The 16,729-nt window shown below is 50.3% G+C and overlaps 8 protein-coding genes across 8 annotated transcripts; 4 read left to right on the forward strand and 4 right to left on the reverse strand.

The window, feature by feature from the left end:
- Positions 1–246: 246 nt before the first annotated feature.
- Positions 247–861, reverse strand: AA0111_g2354 (hypothetical protein; the record flags this gene model as incomplete). Its single annotated transcript, XM_028648116.1, has 1 exon — positions 247–861. The coding sequence occupies one exon, from the start codon at positions 859–861 to the stop codon at positions 247–249; it is 615 nt and encodes a 204-aa protein (XP_028510103.1).
- A 907-nt stretch (positions 862–1,768) lies between these two features.
- Positions 1,769–2,502, reverse strand: AA0111_g2355 (hypothetical protein; the record flags this gene model as incomplete). The annotated part of the gene is made up of 4 exons (XM_028648117.1): positions 1,769–1,810; positions 1,871–1,961; positions 2,056–2,234; positions 2,281–2,502. The coding sequence occupies 4 exons, from the start codon at positions 2,500–2,502 to the stop codon at positions 1,769–1,771; spliced, it is 534 nt and encodes a 177-aa protein (XP_028510104.1).
- A 687-nt stretch (positions 2,503–3,189) lies between these two features.
- AA0111_g2356 (hypothetical protein) lies at positions 3,190–4,536 on the forward strand (the record flags this gene model as incomplete). The annotated part of the gene is made up of 1 exon (XM_028648118.1): positions 3,190–4,536. One exon carries the CDS (start codon positions 3,190–3,192, stop codon positions 4,534–4,536), a length of 1,347 nt encoding a protein of 448 aa, XP_028510105.1.
- A 1,430-nt stretch (positions 4,537–5,966) lies between these two features.
- AA0111_g2357 (hypothetical protein) lies at positions 5,967–7,821 on the forward strand (the record flags this gene model as incomplete). Its single annotated transcript, XM_028648119.1, has 2 exons — positions 5,967–6,574; positions 6,621–7,821. The coding sequence occupies 2 exons, from the start codon at positions 5,967–5,969 to the stop codon at positions 7,819–7,821; spliced, it is 1,809 nt and encodes a 602-aa protein (XP_028510106.1).
- A 455-nt stretch (positions 7,822–8,276) lies between these two features.
- Positions 8,277–9,271, reverse strand: AA0111_g2358 (hypothetical protein; the record flags this gene model as incomplete). The annotated part of the gene is made up of 3 exons (XM_028648120.1): positions 8,277–8,556; positions 8,608–8,934; positions 8,994–9,271. 3 exons carry the CDS (start codon positions 9,269–9,271, stop codon positions 8,277–8,279), a joined length of 885 nt encoding a protein of 294 aa, XP_028510107.1.
- A 3,028-nt stretch (positions 9,272–12,299) lies between these two features.
- AA0111_g2359 (hypothetical protein) lies at positions 12,300–13,697 on the forward strand (the record flags this gene model as incomplete). Its single annotated transcript, XM_028648121.1, has 3 exons — positions 12,300–12,562; positions 12,887–13,111; positions 13,166–13,697. 3 exons carry the CDS (start codon positions 12,300–12,302, stop codon positions 13,695–13,697), a joined length of 1,020 nt encoding a protein of 339 aa, XP_028510108.1.
- A 1,179-nt stretch (positions 13,698–14,876) lies between these two features.
- On the forward strand, positions 14,877–15,556 carry AA0111_g2360 (hypothetical protein; the record flags this gene model as incomplete). The annotated part of the gene is made up of 2 exons (XM_028648123.1): positions 14,877–14,991; positions 15,042–15,556. 2 exons carry the CDS (start codon positions 14,877–14,879, stop codon positions 15,554–15,556), a joined length of 630 nt encoding a protein of 209 aa, XP_028509795.1.
- Positions 15,557–15,830: 274 nt separating this feature from the next.
- AA0111_g2361 (hypothetical protein) lies at positions 15,831–16,491 on the reverse strand (the record flags this gene model as incomplete). Its single annotated transcript, XM_028648124.1, has 2 exons — positions 15,831–15,999; positions 16,058–16,491. 2 exons carry the CDS (start codon positions 16,489–16,491, stop codon positions 15,831–15,833), a joined length of 603 nt encoding a protein of 200 aa, XP_028509794.1.
- Between the last annotated feature and the right edge of the window lie 238 nt (positions 16,492–16,729).

Raw genomic sequence — 16,729 nt, forward strand, 5'->3', positions numbered from 1 at the left:
TGTGAAGGTCCAGATGATGAACCTCATCTACGGGACGCTTTGCGAGTTTGTATCTGTCTTGAAGCAAATGAATCCAGTCGCATAGCACTAAAGCTTCGAGGCTCTCTGCAGTGGCAAAAATCCTGGCAAAAAGTAGATCGTGTGGCTGGATTCAATGCAAAAGCCTTGGTTCTCACGACGATGAGTCGTTCAATTACTAGTGCTCGCAAGAAGGCCCATCACTTGCTGTGGGAAGGAGAAGACACTTTAGAATTCGCTCTTGTGCGACACTTCCCTGCTGACCCCTTCACCTTCTTTCCCACCACCGCTTCCGGCCAGCCTGACTGCGATAGTAGGCTTGTGCACCAGCGTCTGTAGCACAACACAATATCTCTCCGTCAGCTTGCCCAACTTTTCCACTTCTTCCTCGCTGACCTCTCTACCATCTTCTCTCTCACCGAACTTGACCGCAAACTCTAGCCGAATGCCGGTCATGCCAACGGGTGCCGTTCTGTCCACGCCCAGTGTGCCCTTGAAGTCTAGGTCCCCTTCTGCAGTGATGGTACCGGATGCGATTGGAATGCCGAGTGCGGTGGCTACAGCCTTTAGAGTAACGCCGGAGCAGGCTACGAGGGCATCGAGTAACATGTCCCCAGAACAGAGTTCCCCAGAGATGGCTGGGTCGTCGCCGCCAGCCTTTTGATGCAGGCCGGCTACTCTATGTGCTTCCTTCACAGCAGGACCGTCGGATAGCTTGCATGTTATTGAATGATCGTCGAGAGAACCGGTAGATTTTAGGGTGACAACGGCGGAGGAGGGGTCGCTGCGGTAGCCGTCTTTGATTGGGGCTTGCTTCTGGCGGAGCGCTTGAGCGGCGGACATGGTTGCTTTATGTCGAACGTGAGACTGGGAGTGAAGGATGGCTAAACCCTGTGTCTACTGTAGGATGAGCGAGATTTTTACCATAGCACCTATTTAAAAAGTCAAGGTCAGCCTATACATCATTATGAAGCATACCCCGCAAGGGGCAGGTCGAAGCTCCGCAGCCCCGCTTCGCCGCTGGTGCGAACGATCAAACAGGAAGGAGGGGACGCTCGGTCAAGACGTTGGCTCAAAGTGCCATGTCAAGGAATTAAAAATCACGTGCTGATGAGCGTGTTTGAGTTGGATGAGGTGAAGAAGAAATGGCGCGGCCTGCTCAGATCAAAAGTACCACTAAACACGTGCAGCTTCGCGATAAGCGACGCGCCTGCGGCACGCGTCTTCCGACCAGGTCAACGTCATTTCTCGTCACGGATCTCGACAGCACAGTCTACATAACCCGAAATGGGAATGAAAACTGCTGCCTTTGTAGGAAGTACCTACCACCGACACATTATTCCTTCGAGGAATTTCTACGGCAAAATGTACCTACCTGACTAAGATCCGATTTGAGGTGGTTGGTGACTGTCGCATTGTACTAGGGGGCCTGGGAAGTATATCGAAGTACCTCATGCACATCTTCCACAAAGCTACACAGACCGACAGAACTTGGGTATGGCAGAACAAGCCTAAGTGCAGCGCAGCTCCAAGTAGCGCGGCAATTAGGGATCTGATTGTTGAAGAAGATTGAAGTACCATTCAGTTCCATCTCTTCATCCTTAATGATGAAGGCTTGCGCAGTTTGACATCTTAGCTAAGTACTACTCCATCTGCCATGTGAATAGACACCTGGAGCAACTAGCATTCAGAAAGATCGGAATCGGATGCGCCATGTGCATATCGCCGAATGGCCTTGCCTACTTGATATTCACAATTGGTCCCAGCGGCAATCGACAGACTTGATCTTGTCCTGTTTCATTGTCAGTTAGAAAAACTATATCGAGATTTGGCACATGCCCACAATACTCACATTCCAGCCAATGGTCGCAGGATTGGTCGCAAGATTGCCAACCGAGCCGTGGAGGAAGAGGGATCTAGCCGTGGGTTCACAGTGACCAGTACTAGTTCGAGTCAGTGTCGCATCACTGATAGATCTACTGGGTGAGACGCGCCTGTAGAAGAAGCAATAAAACTTCCGCCCATGGTTAGGCGCACCGTCGGGGCAAACGTCGAAGCGAATTGAGGATGGCTCGATAGTGACTGTAGATTGAACTTGGTATGTGTCCATACTTGTCTTCTGTGTTTAACAAGGTCATGCAACTGTTCATGCCATCCCTGCAGTGGTAGGCCGTCACGACACTGCCTTTGTAGTTGGTGTGCTGGTAGAAATGAACCTGTAATGATTAGAGAAATGGGCGAACGCTGATAACACGTACATACATTTGACGCACTACGATCCCAATCTGCGGCGTTAACGTCGGTAGCGTCTCTTGCGTTGTGGGCACTGGACTCAATAACCGGCGCACGCGCAGGTATGATCACGTTGCTGAGATCAACGACCGCCGGCTCATCACCGAGCTCGATCGTAGTGCCATCAATCTTGTTTAGAGTAAGAGCCGCTACAGCCGAAAGAAAAGTTATAAGGAGAGTGAAGAGACGCATATTTGCTGGGTAAAGGTCCTGTTGCGGTTGTGGTTTGATGGATAAACCTGGAAGGCAGTGGGTTCGAGTTCGAGTTGTTCGTGAGAGAACTTCGGAATGAGAACAATGATGGAGGTACAGTAGTACAAACAGAACAACTACGAGTGAAGGAGGGCTGTCCGGTGAGTGAGCGTTTGCCTAGAATGAGGTCTCGGTACCTGGATGATAGGGTCACGTATGAACTCGTTTGACCGCGCGTATTACTGAGTCAACCACCACGCGAAAAGCCCTAGTCGCGACGCTCACTGGCATTTTCACTCCATATTTTGGTCAATTGAACTCGTTTGCGTCCATGTCATCAGTTGTATGACCACATAGCGACGTACACAGAAAAGGCCAAAATCCCAGGAGCGCTGACGAGTAGACCATGAATCCGCTCGCTTGAGGGGTCCATTATCCTGCAAGTGTGTATGAACCATTGGACACCGTCTTGCTTTGTAGAGCGATGAGTTTCTGCCTCATTGGTGCGAGAAGTGAGCAACGAGAGTCGCTTCATCAGTAAAAGCTGGAGGCGCCTAGTCAAGCGATGGGCGCTAAGGCTTAATTCGGTGTTGAAATCTTATTGGCGGCCTCACACCACCTATACGTGTAGGCAGTGATCATCCTTAGTAATATCAAAACTCGCAACCTCGGCAACAGACTTTCACCATGACGATACATCCGTCAAGGATTTGTAATCTGCTTACCGTTCTCCCTCAACCTCCATGGAGACAGCCTCTGGATTGGGACCTTAGGATGACCTGGGAATGCGAAAAACGTGTGTTCTTCCCGGCATACGTGAAGCAGCGTGACACCAGTAACCCGTCGCAACGCTCGCTCGGTAGCTTCCCCCATTTCCAAAGGCTTCCTGCCGAGCTACAGGTTCGCATTCTTTCTTGCTGTCCAGCGTCAACCCTATGGCAGCTCATGCGTGTGTCTTCCACGCTACGCATCGAATCTTCGAAACTATTCTGGGCAAGCCCAAGCGCCTCGTTCCTCCTATCTGCCGACTGGCTATTGGGAGGTGGCTACGCTGGACGTACTTATCACGACCTTTCATTCCTTCGCCACGTACAGAACGTAGAGATTGAATGCCACTGTCTGCACGATGAGCTTTGGCCAGAACACGAGGTGAATGATCCGTTCAGCTCTGAAGATGTACGGCAAGATGTGGTGGATATCATGTGGGCTACTTTGAGGAAGACATGTCCAAGGATTAAGAGCGTGGTGTTCAACCACCAGAAGATAATGTCCTCAATAGACTTAGAGGGGGCTGAAAATGTGCCGGAATGTTTGAAAGCGTTGATACAAGCTTGTCCGAGGAATATCGTTGCAGAAGTATCCACCGTGGAGCAGAGAGAAGGACGTTATTGGAACAATGGCACCTACAGCGATTTCTACGACGTAGAATGCAGGAGAGCACACTATCGGCCTCTGAAGGGTGGAGGCTGGGAAGAACTCGTGTCGAAAGCTAAGCAGGACGCAGTGCTGGTACCTGGACGACGATTTCGTGGAATAGTCGGGCAGTTTGAGAAAAATTACTTCCTTTTTAGGAGAAGGGTCCTCCAGGAACGTGCGTTCTGGCCCCTTGTTATCGAAGCTTTGGATCGATACCACTTCGATGATGGAAGGAACAATGCTTTCCAGTGTCCAAAAGTAGACTGTGGTTCAGTATTTACCAAACCAGGTGAATTGACAATACATGCAGCAACTACAAAACATGGTTGGGCCAAAGTAGAGGATGGTTTATTCGACATACTACCCCCAGAATTGAGAGCTGTATTTGAGACCAAGTTCAGTCTGATAGAGGCCAAGCAACAAACATCGGAGGAGGAGTCTACTAAGATGTCCAAGGATTGGAACGAAGAAGGGGAGGAGAGGAGAAAAGAGATGGAACAAGAATTCCTTCAACAACTAGAGAATGATGCAGATTGGGCAACAGGGGAGCAGGCAGTGGATCATCAGATCTGGAAAAACTTTATCAGGATAATGCATCCGGAATGGAATGGATTGTAATGCTGACCCATGTGGATGTGCATGGCAATGTGCCAGGGACGCGACGTATCCATAAAGGACGGGATGTGCTATAGACTGAAGCATGCGGGTACCTTGCTGCAGAGGCGGTGTATTCTGCCGCCGGGATGCCATCTAGAGTGCACAGGACAAACCATCGGTCGGTTTCGACTGGGCAGTTCAAAGGGTTGCATGGTGGTCGGACGATGCAGGTTTCTGTGGATCTTTTGGAGTCGCATAGATGTATTGTTGATTATACACGATCAGTAATACCATGTATACACATCAGCAGGTTTTGCAAGATCTGGCAATGGGTTTACTCAACAGACTGTCAACGGTACCTTACTCCACATTGAATGGGTCCATACTCGAGCGCATGTGCCGAATTAGTCGGTCGGACACCGACTCTGCAGTCTCGAACCATCGGACCGTAAAAGTCCTCGCTCCTCGTGCGCTACTGGATGCGTTCTTCTGCAAATTTTGAGCCTCATCCCGCGCAGAAGTCGACTCGAAGCACGCGTGGGCCATTCGGAGCCACCGCGGCTGTCCAGAACAGGCAAACCGACCGCCACTATAGCGCGATGTCGCGTGTGCTCCGTTTTGAAAGTCAGCAACTGGCATGCCCCACGTGCTGAAGTCGGGGGAGGTCGGAGGTGGATCGAGAAATCGGTGGTGGAGAGGCCGCGGAGGGCTGAGTCGTGCCATGGGGCGAGGCGCGAGGCGCGACAGCAAGGCGTTCAGCGTTCGAGACGGGAGCCGGCCTGACGTCATGGGTGGCCGTCTAAACTTCGATAAACAGGCTAAGACGCGTGGCGCAGCTTGGCAAGAGCGATCAGCACAGCTTGGTGTGCCTTCTTTGATGCTTGGAAGAAGGGCGGGGGCTTATGTTGGAGGCTTAAAAGCCAAGTTGTGCTGTCGCGAACGCTTCATGCCATGGGGACATGCCCTTGGAAAACATGCAATGGAGTCGCGGATGACGTAGCGCGACAGGTCGCATATGGTAGCGAGTGAAGGACGGCAACACAACCCGCGCCTCTTGTTGGATACGAAAAACGTCTTCGCTTCGACCAACGTCTGTTTAGCATTCGACCCATTTTTAATGCTACATTGCCTAGTCTAAGAGATCTGGGGCCAATCTCCAACGGCCTCCAACACGAACGCGCCATAGCGCCAAAGCCCTGTCAGCGTGAAAGATGCGATATGACGTCTCGAGGATTCGAGCGCGTGCCCTGTGATGCGCACAGTATGCACTGCATGCTTTGGAGCGTGCACCTCCGCCTCCACATGCACTGTGTTATAAGCTGTTTCCTCCGCCTGTGTGACGTCTGGATTTTCTCATTCAACCCCAGCTTCCTGGATCCGGTCCCCGCAACTAGTCCCCCAGGTTGACCACTCTCAACCGATCACCGCCCAAGCGCATTGTTGTCGACAACATGGCTTCCGCGGCAGAAATTAGGCCTGACATTCACGATGCAGACACTGTCAGCAAGAACGAGGCTGGCGACGCCGAAAAGAAGAGCGCTTCCGACGGCGATCACCATCACGCTGAGAATCCTACCGATCATGCGCTTACTGCTGCCGACAAGGAACACTACGAGAAGTACGGCACCTACGACCGCTACGAAATCACCGAGGAAGACTGTTACGACGAGCTTGGCTTTTGCTTTCCAACATGGAAGAAGTGGACCATTCTTAGCATCGTCTTTATGGTCCAGGTCAGCATGAACTTCAACACGTCGTTGTACAGCAACGCTGTGACGGGTATCTCAGAGGAGTTCAGCGTCAGTGCCCAGGCGGCGCGTCTGGGTGCGGCTCTCTTCCTCGTCGCCTACGCGTTCGGTTGTGAGCTCTGGGCGCCTTGGAGTGAAGAGCTAGGACGATGGCCTATCCTCCAGCTCAGTCTGTTCTTTGTCAACATATGGCAAATTCCTGTGGGCATCGCGCCCAACTTTGGGACCATTCTTGCGTTTCGTACGCTCGGTGGTCTCTCCACTGCCGGTGGTTCTGTAACTCTTGCTATGGTGGCTGACATGTGGGAACCGTGAGTACACCACACATTCTTTGCGTTATCTTGCTAACAATTTCAGTGACAATCAACAATACGCCGTCGCTTTCATCGTCTTCTCCTCCGTCGGTGGTTCCGTACTAGGCCCCATTGTGGGCGGTTTCGTCGAACAATTTCTCGCTTGGAGGTGGAATATCTGGATTCAGTTAATATTTGGTGGCGCTGTCCAAATTGCTCACGCCATCTTCGTCCCCGAGACCCGTACAACAGTCCTCATGGACCGCATTGCCAAGAAGCGCCGTACAGAAGGCGAAAAGAGCGGCAAGCCAAACAACATTTGGGGACCCAACGAGCTCAAGACGTTCAAAGAGCGCTTCAGTGTACACGAGATTCTCGTTACCTGGGTGCGTCCGTTCCGCATGTTCGTTACGGAACCCATTGTGCTCGTCCTCTCCCTACTTTCCGGTTTCTCTGATGCCATCATCTTCATGTTCTTGCAGTCTTATGCGCTTGTGTACGCTCAGTGGAACTTTGCACCCTTCGCCATTGGACTGACTTTCGTCGCCATCGGCATTGGCTACTTCATCGCCTGGTTCTCCTTTTTCCCAGCCATCAAGCGTAACGAGCGCCTCCGTCGTGATCATCCCGATGATGAGCGCTCCCAATACGAGGCCCGCCTCTGGTGGTTGCTGTACACTGCTCCATGCCTTCCTATCGGCCTTATCATCTTCGCTTGGACGAGCACCGGCCCGCCAATTCACTGGATGGGATCTCTAGTCGGATCAGCAATCATTGGAATAGCCAACTACGCCATCTACATGGCCACCATTGACTACATGATCTGCGCCTACGGTCCATACTCAGCGTCGGCGACTGGTGGTAACGGCTGGGCTCGTGATTTCCTCGCTGGTGTCCTCACGCTCCCCGCCACACCATTCTTCCAGAACATCGGCGGAGATCTGCATCTCGCATATGCCTCGACCATTCTCTTCGGTATATCTCTCCTTCTAGTAGTTTCGGTCTACGTTATCTACTGGAAGGGCCCTGAACTCAGGAAGCGCAGTCCTTTTGCCCAGCAACTCAGTGCTGCTCGCGACGAGACCGGTGGTCGTCGCGTCAGCAGCCTTCCAGGCGTGTACGGTTCTCGCGCAAACTCTTTGGCACAACAAGGAGGCTCGATGCCCACTTCTCGCAGGGGCAGTGTAGTGCGTGGCGTTCCGGGAGGTGAAAACAGATACGAGATGCACCGCAGACAGAGTGCGCGCAGCACTGGAGTCGCTTAAGCACTGTCTTCGTTTTTCACCTATGTGCAGACGATTAGCCTAATAGAATCTTAATGTTCATGAATTAATCGTGTTTTGTGCTAGAGTGATGGTGACGAAGCACGGCCCAGCGTTTGTTTTCCATGCTGGTTGTTACATAATCAGATCCGCCCTAGCCTTTCAAGCGTCGTTCGTGGTAACACCTTTTGCGACATCTCCGCACGACTTTCTTGCAAGTAAAAAATAATCGCGATCACTATTTCGTGACTTGTTCCTCCATTGTGATAACGAGACGGCCGACACGACGGCCTGCACACCCTTTCCGCGTGTAGCAATAGGCGCCTGCTGCAAAGACCACAATCCGGCCTAGCACGTCTATATTGAAGCACAACAAACGTAACGCCATATCGCAAGTATTTTCTTTCGATGTAGAAGTTGGCGTTCGGCGAGGAAATCTCGTATTCTCCATTTTGACATCATACGACTGCGTTCGGCACTGTCTTCGGAATTACTTCCTCTGGGTTCGCGAGTGCGTCTGCAACACCTATGACAGGAAGTCCATCCTCTTCAGCGGTGCTCTTCTTTGAAAAGAAGTGCCTAACCTTCTCCTCAATATCAATACCCTTGGCCTGCCATTCGACTCCCTCTTCGAACTCATCGAAAGTTTCTCCAGCTTCTTTTGCGCGCTTACGGATCCCACGAGTTCGGATTAACCAAATCATGTGTGAAGCGACCATGCTCATCTCGATTGCGCAGCTACACGCCATTAGTCTTCTTCTCAATGATTGTTCCTTAACTAGCACATACCATAGTGCGTACATCGTGCCAAAGAGCACATCAAACTCGTTCTGGGTTACCAGAGCCATCAGAGAGAAGAATGCGCCGTTCCAGTCGATGGCCAAGAATATGAAATCAATACCCACAACGCGACCTCGTCTTTTGAGCAGCTCAAATGGGATAGGCATATAACCTGCGATAAGGGTGAGGAAAGCGACAATGCCAATCAATAAGACTGGCCATTCTAGACCTCTCGAGTATGGCTTTCGAATAGCATATACAAGCCCGGTTTCTATCCCTGCAAAGCAAATCAGAAGCGACAATAGCAGGAGCGAGGCTGTCCAGGTCCGCCATTTCCTAGTTTCTGTCAGTTTTGCATTTTCGAAAGGCATGACCGTCTTAGTACCGGAACTTACCTGCTATATACAAGACACTGCGCCCAACTCACACCGCACAACACACAGAAGCACTGCGGTTGGACGATGAGAGGGATGTTGAATTGCTGTGTAATGGCATACACACCAAAGGGTACACCGCTGATAGACCATAGAAGCATCATAGATTCGGGTAGTCCCACAGTAGACTTGGTTCTCCAGTTTCTGTATATCTGAGGTACCAATTGGACGCACCAACATATTGTGCCAATGGTGCCAAGCACGTTGGCAGCTGGGGGTATCGAAGTTTGCGGCGCCATAGTGGTAGAAATCAGGTTGCGAGGGAGGCAGCGACCTAGTAATGCAATTACCGAGGGTGCGTGTATCGAAGGTATCACGTAGCTGATATGAGAGGTACAATGTCTTACAACCATCGGTGGCGAACTAGCACGTTGAAATACTGGGCTACTGCTTAGCCCTCAGCTTATCCGATGACAGTGCGAATTCGAAGCGGCTCATCTGCCGAATCGCCTATGAGCACATTGTAGCAAAACTCTTCGACCGCCGGCTTGTTCTCCGCTCTATCTGTGAATGAGAATTGCATACCTATGACTAGTGGTTTCGGCGTTCGCTTGGTTCCGTGCCATGGGTAGAAGCCAGCACGCTACACGAGTCTGGTAGTAAAATAGCACGCCGTGCATGCTGTGCTGATCACTTTCTCCACTATTCTCTTCGATTGGTAACCCAAATAGTAAACTCTCGGTATACTACCCGAATAACTGTTGACGCCCGCGGAACGCTTACTTAGATGAACTCCTGGCTATTTGAATGTAGTGATTGACTTGACTCAAGAACGCCCTCGAGATATCGTATTGCTGTTCTATCAGCGCCTTTATTTCATGAGCTATGTACATGCTTTTCCTCACTGCAGTTCCCAATACGTGTGCAGTGGCTCGTGAAGTTTTAGGCAGATAATCAACAGGGCAAGTTCAACGCACATAAATTCGTATTGAAGAAACAGATTCATTAGCTCTAATCGAATCCACAACCTGATGTGAGTAGGCAGAGTAGACACTTCTATCGTTATACAATCACCTGCTATCACGGTTGCTTCTTGGATACTTTCATGTTTGTTTTTCTTGTGTAGAAATTCGCCAATACGTGAAATATCATCCTGCATCACTTGTAATTACAGGTTCACTGTAACAGTAAGCGATGGTAGTACCATCTGGACCAACGAAGAAAAAGTGAACGAGACGAGTGCATTCAGTCATATATGATTGCGTGCGCAGCTTTTCTAAAGGCCTATAATCTATTACTCTCTACCTTTGTATGGAGAGCAAACCTCTCTGTCATCGGCATATGGTCAACACTTCAATACAATACACTTGTAATCTTCTTCCTCGTAAATCTTGAGTACTAAAGCAAAGTCGAGCCGAACCTTGCCTAGGAGAATTTCGCCCAACAAGCACAATGGTCTTCTAAGGCAGCTGAGTACTCCCTTCCAAGATAGCCACACCAGCCCGCCTTGTCGACTTCTTATCTCTTCCCGCTAAGTCACAGAGCAAGATGCGCAAACGTATTCTTGCCGCTGCCCTCAAGGAGTCTAATCCGATAATTCTGCACCATACGCCGGGCCTCGCTTCTCTTGCAAGCAATTTGCCTCCAAGTTTAAGTACGAGTGAGCTAAGGACTATAAGTTTTGTCTCCAGTAGCTTGCAGAGGTATAAACCTTTGGGTGTTAACCACCACGAAGTATTCCCACGCAGTCCGTCTTCTTATCGTTGTTTTGGTAATAAGCCAACGGTCCAAACCTTTTCCCTCGCCATCCAATATTCGGCATTAGTGGAATGAAGAATTTCTACACGATGAGACCCCCATATCCGGCATGTCATCTCATAGCCATGCGGCAAGATATCTGACACAATCGCCTCGCGTATTGACTTCCAAACGCAGAAAGTGGTTGTTCTCCCCACCGTTCCACCATAACAACCCGTCAGATTGATTCTTTCGGCCCTTTGGACGATCTTCTTTTTGAGATATCGAGAAACGAGGCGGAAGACCTCCAAGGTTGCCAAGCGAGAATACAACTATGAAGAACTTTGTGGCGCATTTGGTGGGCGAACCCAGTCGTCTCGATCGTGACGAATCATCTTGTACTTCCTATCGGAAGTATTAGAGTATAGGCACCAGCACGACACAGCTGGGCACACGCAGGAGGCGGTGTGAAGATGAACATCAGCCCACCTGCTGATACCAAAACAAGAAGTGGATGGATCAGCTGAGAGCGGCCAACAGTACAGCCAGACACAAACGTTTGCGGTCGAGAAGATAGTGAATCCAGAACTGTTAATCTTCCGTTCAGTAAAACTTTACGGCTGCCAAAGATTGGTTATGTGTTCTGGTATTTCTTTGGTGAAAACTTTGCTGTTGCATACCAACGAATGTAAGCCGAGATTCGTGATGTAATAATTAAACAAGATATTCTCAAGCTATCTCGAACCGTGTTCATAGCGGAGAATACGTGCATGGGCCTGATGTTATGTCTTAATGAAGGGAAAGATCATTTCGACGATTATGTAAGATACACTCAGCGCTAACAGAGTGCTGCCGATCTTGACATACGTCATCTCTTCCGCACCCCCGGTGCCAGTGACGATCAAAGCACAGAGTACGAGATGGGCTGCTCTGTTGCCCGTCTACATATTGCTTTTCTGACAGCTGAACCGCAGTCACACTCATTCGTACTAGCAAGTTGTTGACACTTGATTTTGCGACTGCCTTTTCCCACGCAATGACAGTAAATGTGACTGATAATTGGCGCGCTCGGCCGGAGGCGCAATGGAGCATGAAAACCACCGAGCTCCGCAACCTTAAACCACGCACAGAGATGGTTTTGGCTGATGTTGAGGAGAAGCAAACCAAAGCCACCACGTCTCAAGTATGGCTTATCCAATCAGCACTGGCGGGCAGGGCGCCCGACTCCTATTGACAACACAAGCAACGTCATCAAGTGCTGCTCGCTGCTCGAGGCATCTCAAGCGATCCAATTCAATTGTGCCAGACACATTGTTCATGTTGGCATATATCCTGTGGCGCAGCGTTTGAATGTCACCAGAATCGCAACGCCTATCAGCGCATAGCACAGACGTACACGGGCCCCAAGCGACGCCGGATATCTCCATCCTGAACTTTGTGGGGTAGCGCAATCGGCTCCGCGATTTCCCCAGTAGTGCAAGCCACCGGCCAGTGCAAGCAGCGAAATTTTCTTGATAGTCCCCAGGGCTCTACCTGACATCTCACTATGCATTCCACGGCATCCGCACTGAATGCCTCCTAAGAGTCCTCATGGGCGACAAGTTCGCTGCACCTCCAGGTTTTACTGCTTGGGGACCATTTGTCCGCGACAATTATACTCCCATACTTGTGACCCGCACCGATATAGCCTTAGCAGCTGCAGCGTTTGGTCTGGCCAACTTCTTCGCCATAACCGCAGCTTTCATCGGCGTTAGACAGACAAAATCATGTCGGCGCCCAGGGACTAGCGCATATATCTGGATGATCTGGCTGGAGATTGCTGCTTCAGTGGCTATCTCTATCGAGTGTCTGTTGTATTTGTTGAGGATTATAAGGCCTAGCTTTTACTTCTTCATGTCTGTCTGCAAGTATACCACGGTCCTAGCATCTGTACTTGACTGACATCAGCAGTGCTATGCTGGGTCATTCAGATTCAGCTGCTTCCTCAAATTATCATTAATCGTATTCGTATCATTCTCCAAGATCGGGTAAGAGGACGACGTCTCATAATAGGTACCGCAATCTATGTGACTTTGATCAATATCAGCGTTTTCATAATCTGGATACCCGCACGGCTTCAGATCAGCCCAAGGTGAATTCAATGGTTCAAGCTTCACGATATCCGCTGATGATGACAGATGGGTTCATATCAATGCCATCTGGGACCGCACCGAAAAAGTGCTGTTTCTTCTCCTCGACGCGTATCTTAATTGGTACTTCATCCGCGTTGTAAATGCGGATCTGGTCAAGAATGGCCTGACCAAGTACAACCGCTTGGTCCGTTTTAACAAGCGTATCATCGTTGTCTCTCTCCTGCTAGACGTTATGATCATTGGTGCGATGAGTATCCCCAACGGATTTGTGTAAGTCTAGCGCATGCCTGAGCCTCTCAAATCCAGTTTCGCTGACCCCTGAAGCTACGCTATGTTTCACCCGCTCGCATACTTAGTCAAGCTCAACATCGAGATGTCTATGGCGCATCTCATCAAAACCATCGCCTTAGGCCATCCGCACCCTAACAATGACCCTTCACTACTATTGACCTTCTCATCTTCACCTGGCGAAGACATGTTCAGCACCAACATCTTTGCAGAAGCGCCACGGCAACGACATTCGCTCATCCGGGGTCTGTTTGGTAGCGAGCATATCGTCTTTTCGCAAGAAGATGTTCGCACCAGGGTTCCTGGACATAGTTCTACACGCAGTGCATCAATACCTGACTACGAACTGCCGCCTTGGAAATCTAAAGCCGACAAGGAACCCGACAACGTCGCTAGCGATAACCTCAGTGCTAGTGAAGGCAGGAAAAGTAGCAATGCCTGTGAAAATTGCTGGCGCTGGGACAGTGGCGTCTCAAGCAACACTAGAAATCTGGAAGGATTAGATGATGTCTCCACGCCAGAGGCCGCTCACCTACCTGCTCATCGTCGTATGTCAGAGTTAGGCTGAATTTCTCTATCGAGCTACGATGTCGCGGAGACGAAATTACTCAAGGATCTGACGTACGCATCCTGTCGACACTTCTGCGCCTTTCTTTCCGCCACCAACGACGGGTTTCCGTGTACAAAACGCCAGTAAACACTCAGGGGTAGCATAGGCTCAGTCCTTGACGGCCCTACTGGTAATTACACGAGCTGGCATGAGGACATGACTCCGAAATCGACTGGTTCCTGATGCGAACCTCATTACCCCAACAATGAGCACCTTTGCACGCAATCCCTCTTCGTACAGGAGACACCAGGCTTCATATAAGAAAGTCATGTTACACAGCGGTGCTGCATCCGACGAGTATAAGACAGTCGTTATCCAGGAGCCCGTTCTGCACGAAACTTGGACTCCACAATGATGTCAAAGAACGACGCAAAAGCGTGCTGTGCTTGCATCCAAGCACTCTCACCTACCATGAGTGTGCACGCAGCTACCAGAAACCACATCGTTCACATTCAATCTAGCATGGAAGCTAAATGTGCTGTTGCGGAATTACTTGACCAGAGTGCAACGAATTTGGCCTCATCGTTGTCAAGGTCCCGTCTCTGTCTGAGACCTAACCAACGCAAAATTCTTGTTCAGTGTAAATCATTGGTCATGCAACGACACTCCACACGTGCTACGGGCGGCTGCTCGGTCGTACACTCTCAGGGCGACGGTGTCCGCTGTATTTCTCACAAACTATTGACACAGAATGCAACCACATATATGTGCCACAATACTCCTGGCTTAGAGTGTCACTTCGCAAGCCAGCCAGTTAGATATAAGTACTACTTAAAGTCGGCGGTACAAGCGCTGTAGGCGATCAATATTGTGCAACGAGCATGATGCGAGAGGAAACAGATGCGTGGTATGCACAGCCGAAGATCGAAGTCAATCGACTAAAAGAGAAAACCTTCCCGTCTGGTGCTCTGTACCTTTCCCAGTGCCACGCTGTCGCCTGGTACCACGCAGGCAGCGCGCAAGTATCATGATGTGACGAAGACGTGCGATGTCTGAATCTTTGTATATATTCTAGCATAGCTCTACTGCACCACGCTGCTTGATACTTTAATACATGCATCTTCAACTTTCCAGAAGTCACTTTTACCGATATAGAAACTATACCAACGTTTCCTACATACACGGCAAGTTCTCGAGATGAAGTGCCCGTTCTGTTTCATTGTCTTCGTCGCCTTCGTCACAGCCAAAGATATCCGAGACAAGACACCATCTGAACTTCACAACGAAGATCCATACGCTACGTCACTTTTGTGTAAGTAACCACAATCTACTAAATAGAGTAGTAGGATCTGATAACTCTAGACTCGGTCCCCGCTCCATCCCTGGGCTACCCTGAGCCGTCTTCCGATGTTATCGCTCCCAGTGCAATACCCAGCGACGTCAGCTCTGATGATGGGTGCTCCACGGCCCTCATCACTATCACGACTACTCGTACCGTCTCCATCGTCACACAAATCCCTTCCAGCCTTCTCACTGTTACTGGCATTGTCGAACTAAGCTCTTTCATGCCGTCTCAGCCGCTGCCTCCGACAACCGCAACTGGCGTCATCGAGACCACCAGCTGGATCGTTCCTCAGCTACCGAGCACGGCCGTCACGGTCATTGTTCCGGGTAGCAGTGCCGCCGATGAGGAGAGTAGTGTTGTGCTCTCGCAAATCCCCTATCCTACTGCTAGTGATAAGCCACTCAGCACTACTAGCGTAGGAACAACCTCTTCTAAATCTCCAGGTCTACCGGTGTTTACTGATGCTGCTGATGCGATCAGGGTACCAGTCGTTGTTGCTGGTATTATCTGGTGGGTTGCTTTGGTGTTGTAGGTGCGAGTACATATGGTTGTTGCAGTATGGAAGAAGAGGCAGGTAGCAATGTCACATGTCGAATTTGGTTCTACCCGAGGCCTGATTTAAGGAGCGTGTTCGCGTTGCTCTGCTAGACTACTCTCGTCCATTTTGCTCACCAACAGCCATTGATGGTATCATCTATCTAAGAACGATAGTGAATCGGCTGACACTTGTCGTTAGGCACGCTCGAATTGCTGACTCTCGACACTCGCCGCCAAGACGACTTGAATGCCGATTTCACGATGCCTCTCTATGCCTGCCAGTTGCCATCCTGAGCCTGAAGAGCACGAGCAATAGCTTCGTCGTTAGCTGAGTCGGAATCAGCTCCAATCTGCGCCTCCTCGCCAGAAAGAGCGATAGCACCCTGCCTATTGCTAGTCATGCAGCAAGAATAGAACAAGCTAGCCCAGAGGAAGACCCTGTGCACGCGGATCAATCAGCATAGACACCTATCATACCTGGATGCGGAGGACTTACCAGTTGAAGAAGTTCAACCAAAGCAGCAGTCCCTGCCACTTATTGATCTTGACTCCACTGATCCACAGCCCCTGCTGTCCCGCACGATGAGCATCTCCTTTTGTCGGCGTACTAGCAACATGGCCAATGAAACCTACGATGGACATGCCGAACGCAGCAGCCATCTTGAGGATCTGGTACTTGACATATTTCTGCTTGGACAGAGTACCGGCGGCGGCGCGTCTTTGTTCTCGGACGATGAGGAAGATTGTCGTTGCCGAAGTCAAAATGGGGGTATAGAGGAGACTAAGAGTGAAAACCTTGCGCTGGACAGGGAAGACAAGCGTGATGAAGACGGCGAAGATACTAAGGGCTGCGATGGCGATTTGGCAGCCTTGTATGATGCGTAGACGGGGAGAGGCATCGCGTGGGAGGCCGAGGCCGAAAGAGGGCATCTTGATAGAAGGCATACCGAGTCTTTCGTGATTGTAAGAGAGGGATGAAACGGGTGTAAGCGGACAAGGCGGGACTTACAGCGCTCTTTATGGAGGGGCTAGCATCTTCACCGGTTGCGCCTCAGGAACAATAAGGACGATTACCCCTGCAGCCACAAAATGTCGAAACCCCAAATTTGGTATTTTCCCATACTCGACTCGTGTCTCCTTGTTAGATGGGGTGCGCGATTGGCTTAGA

This window comes from Alternaria arborescens (assembly GCF_004154835.1).
Source record: "Alternaria arborescens strain FERA 675 chromosome Unknown contig_4, whole genome shotgun sequence".
Taxonomy (NCBI): domain Eukaryota; kingdom Fungi; phylum Ascomycota; class Dothideomycetes; order Pleosporales; family Pleosporaceae; genus Alternaria; species Alternaria arborescens.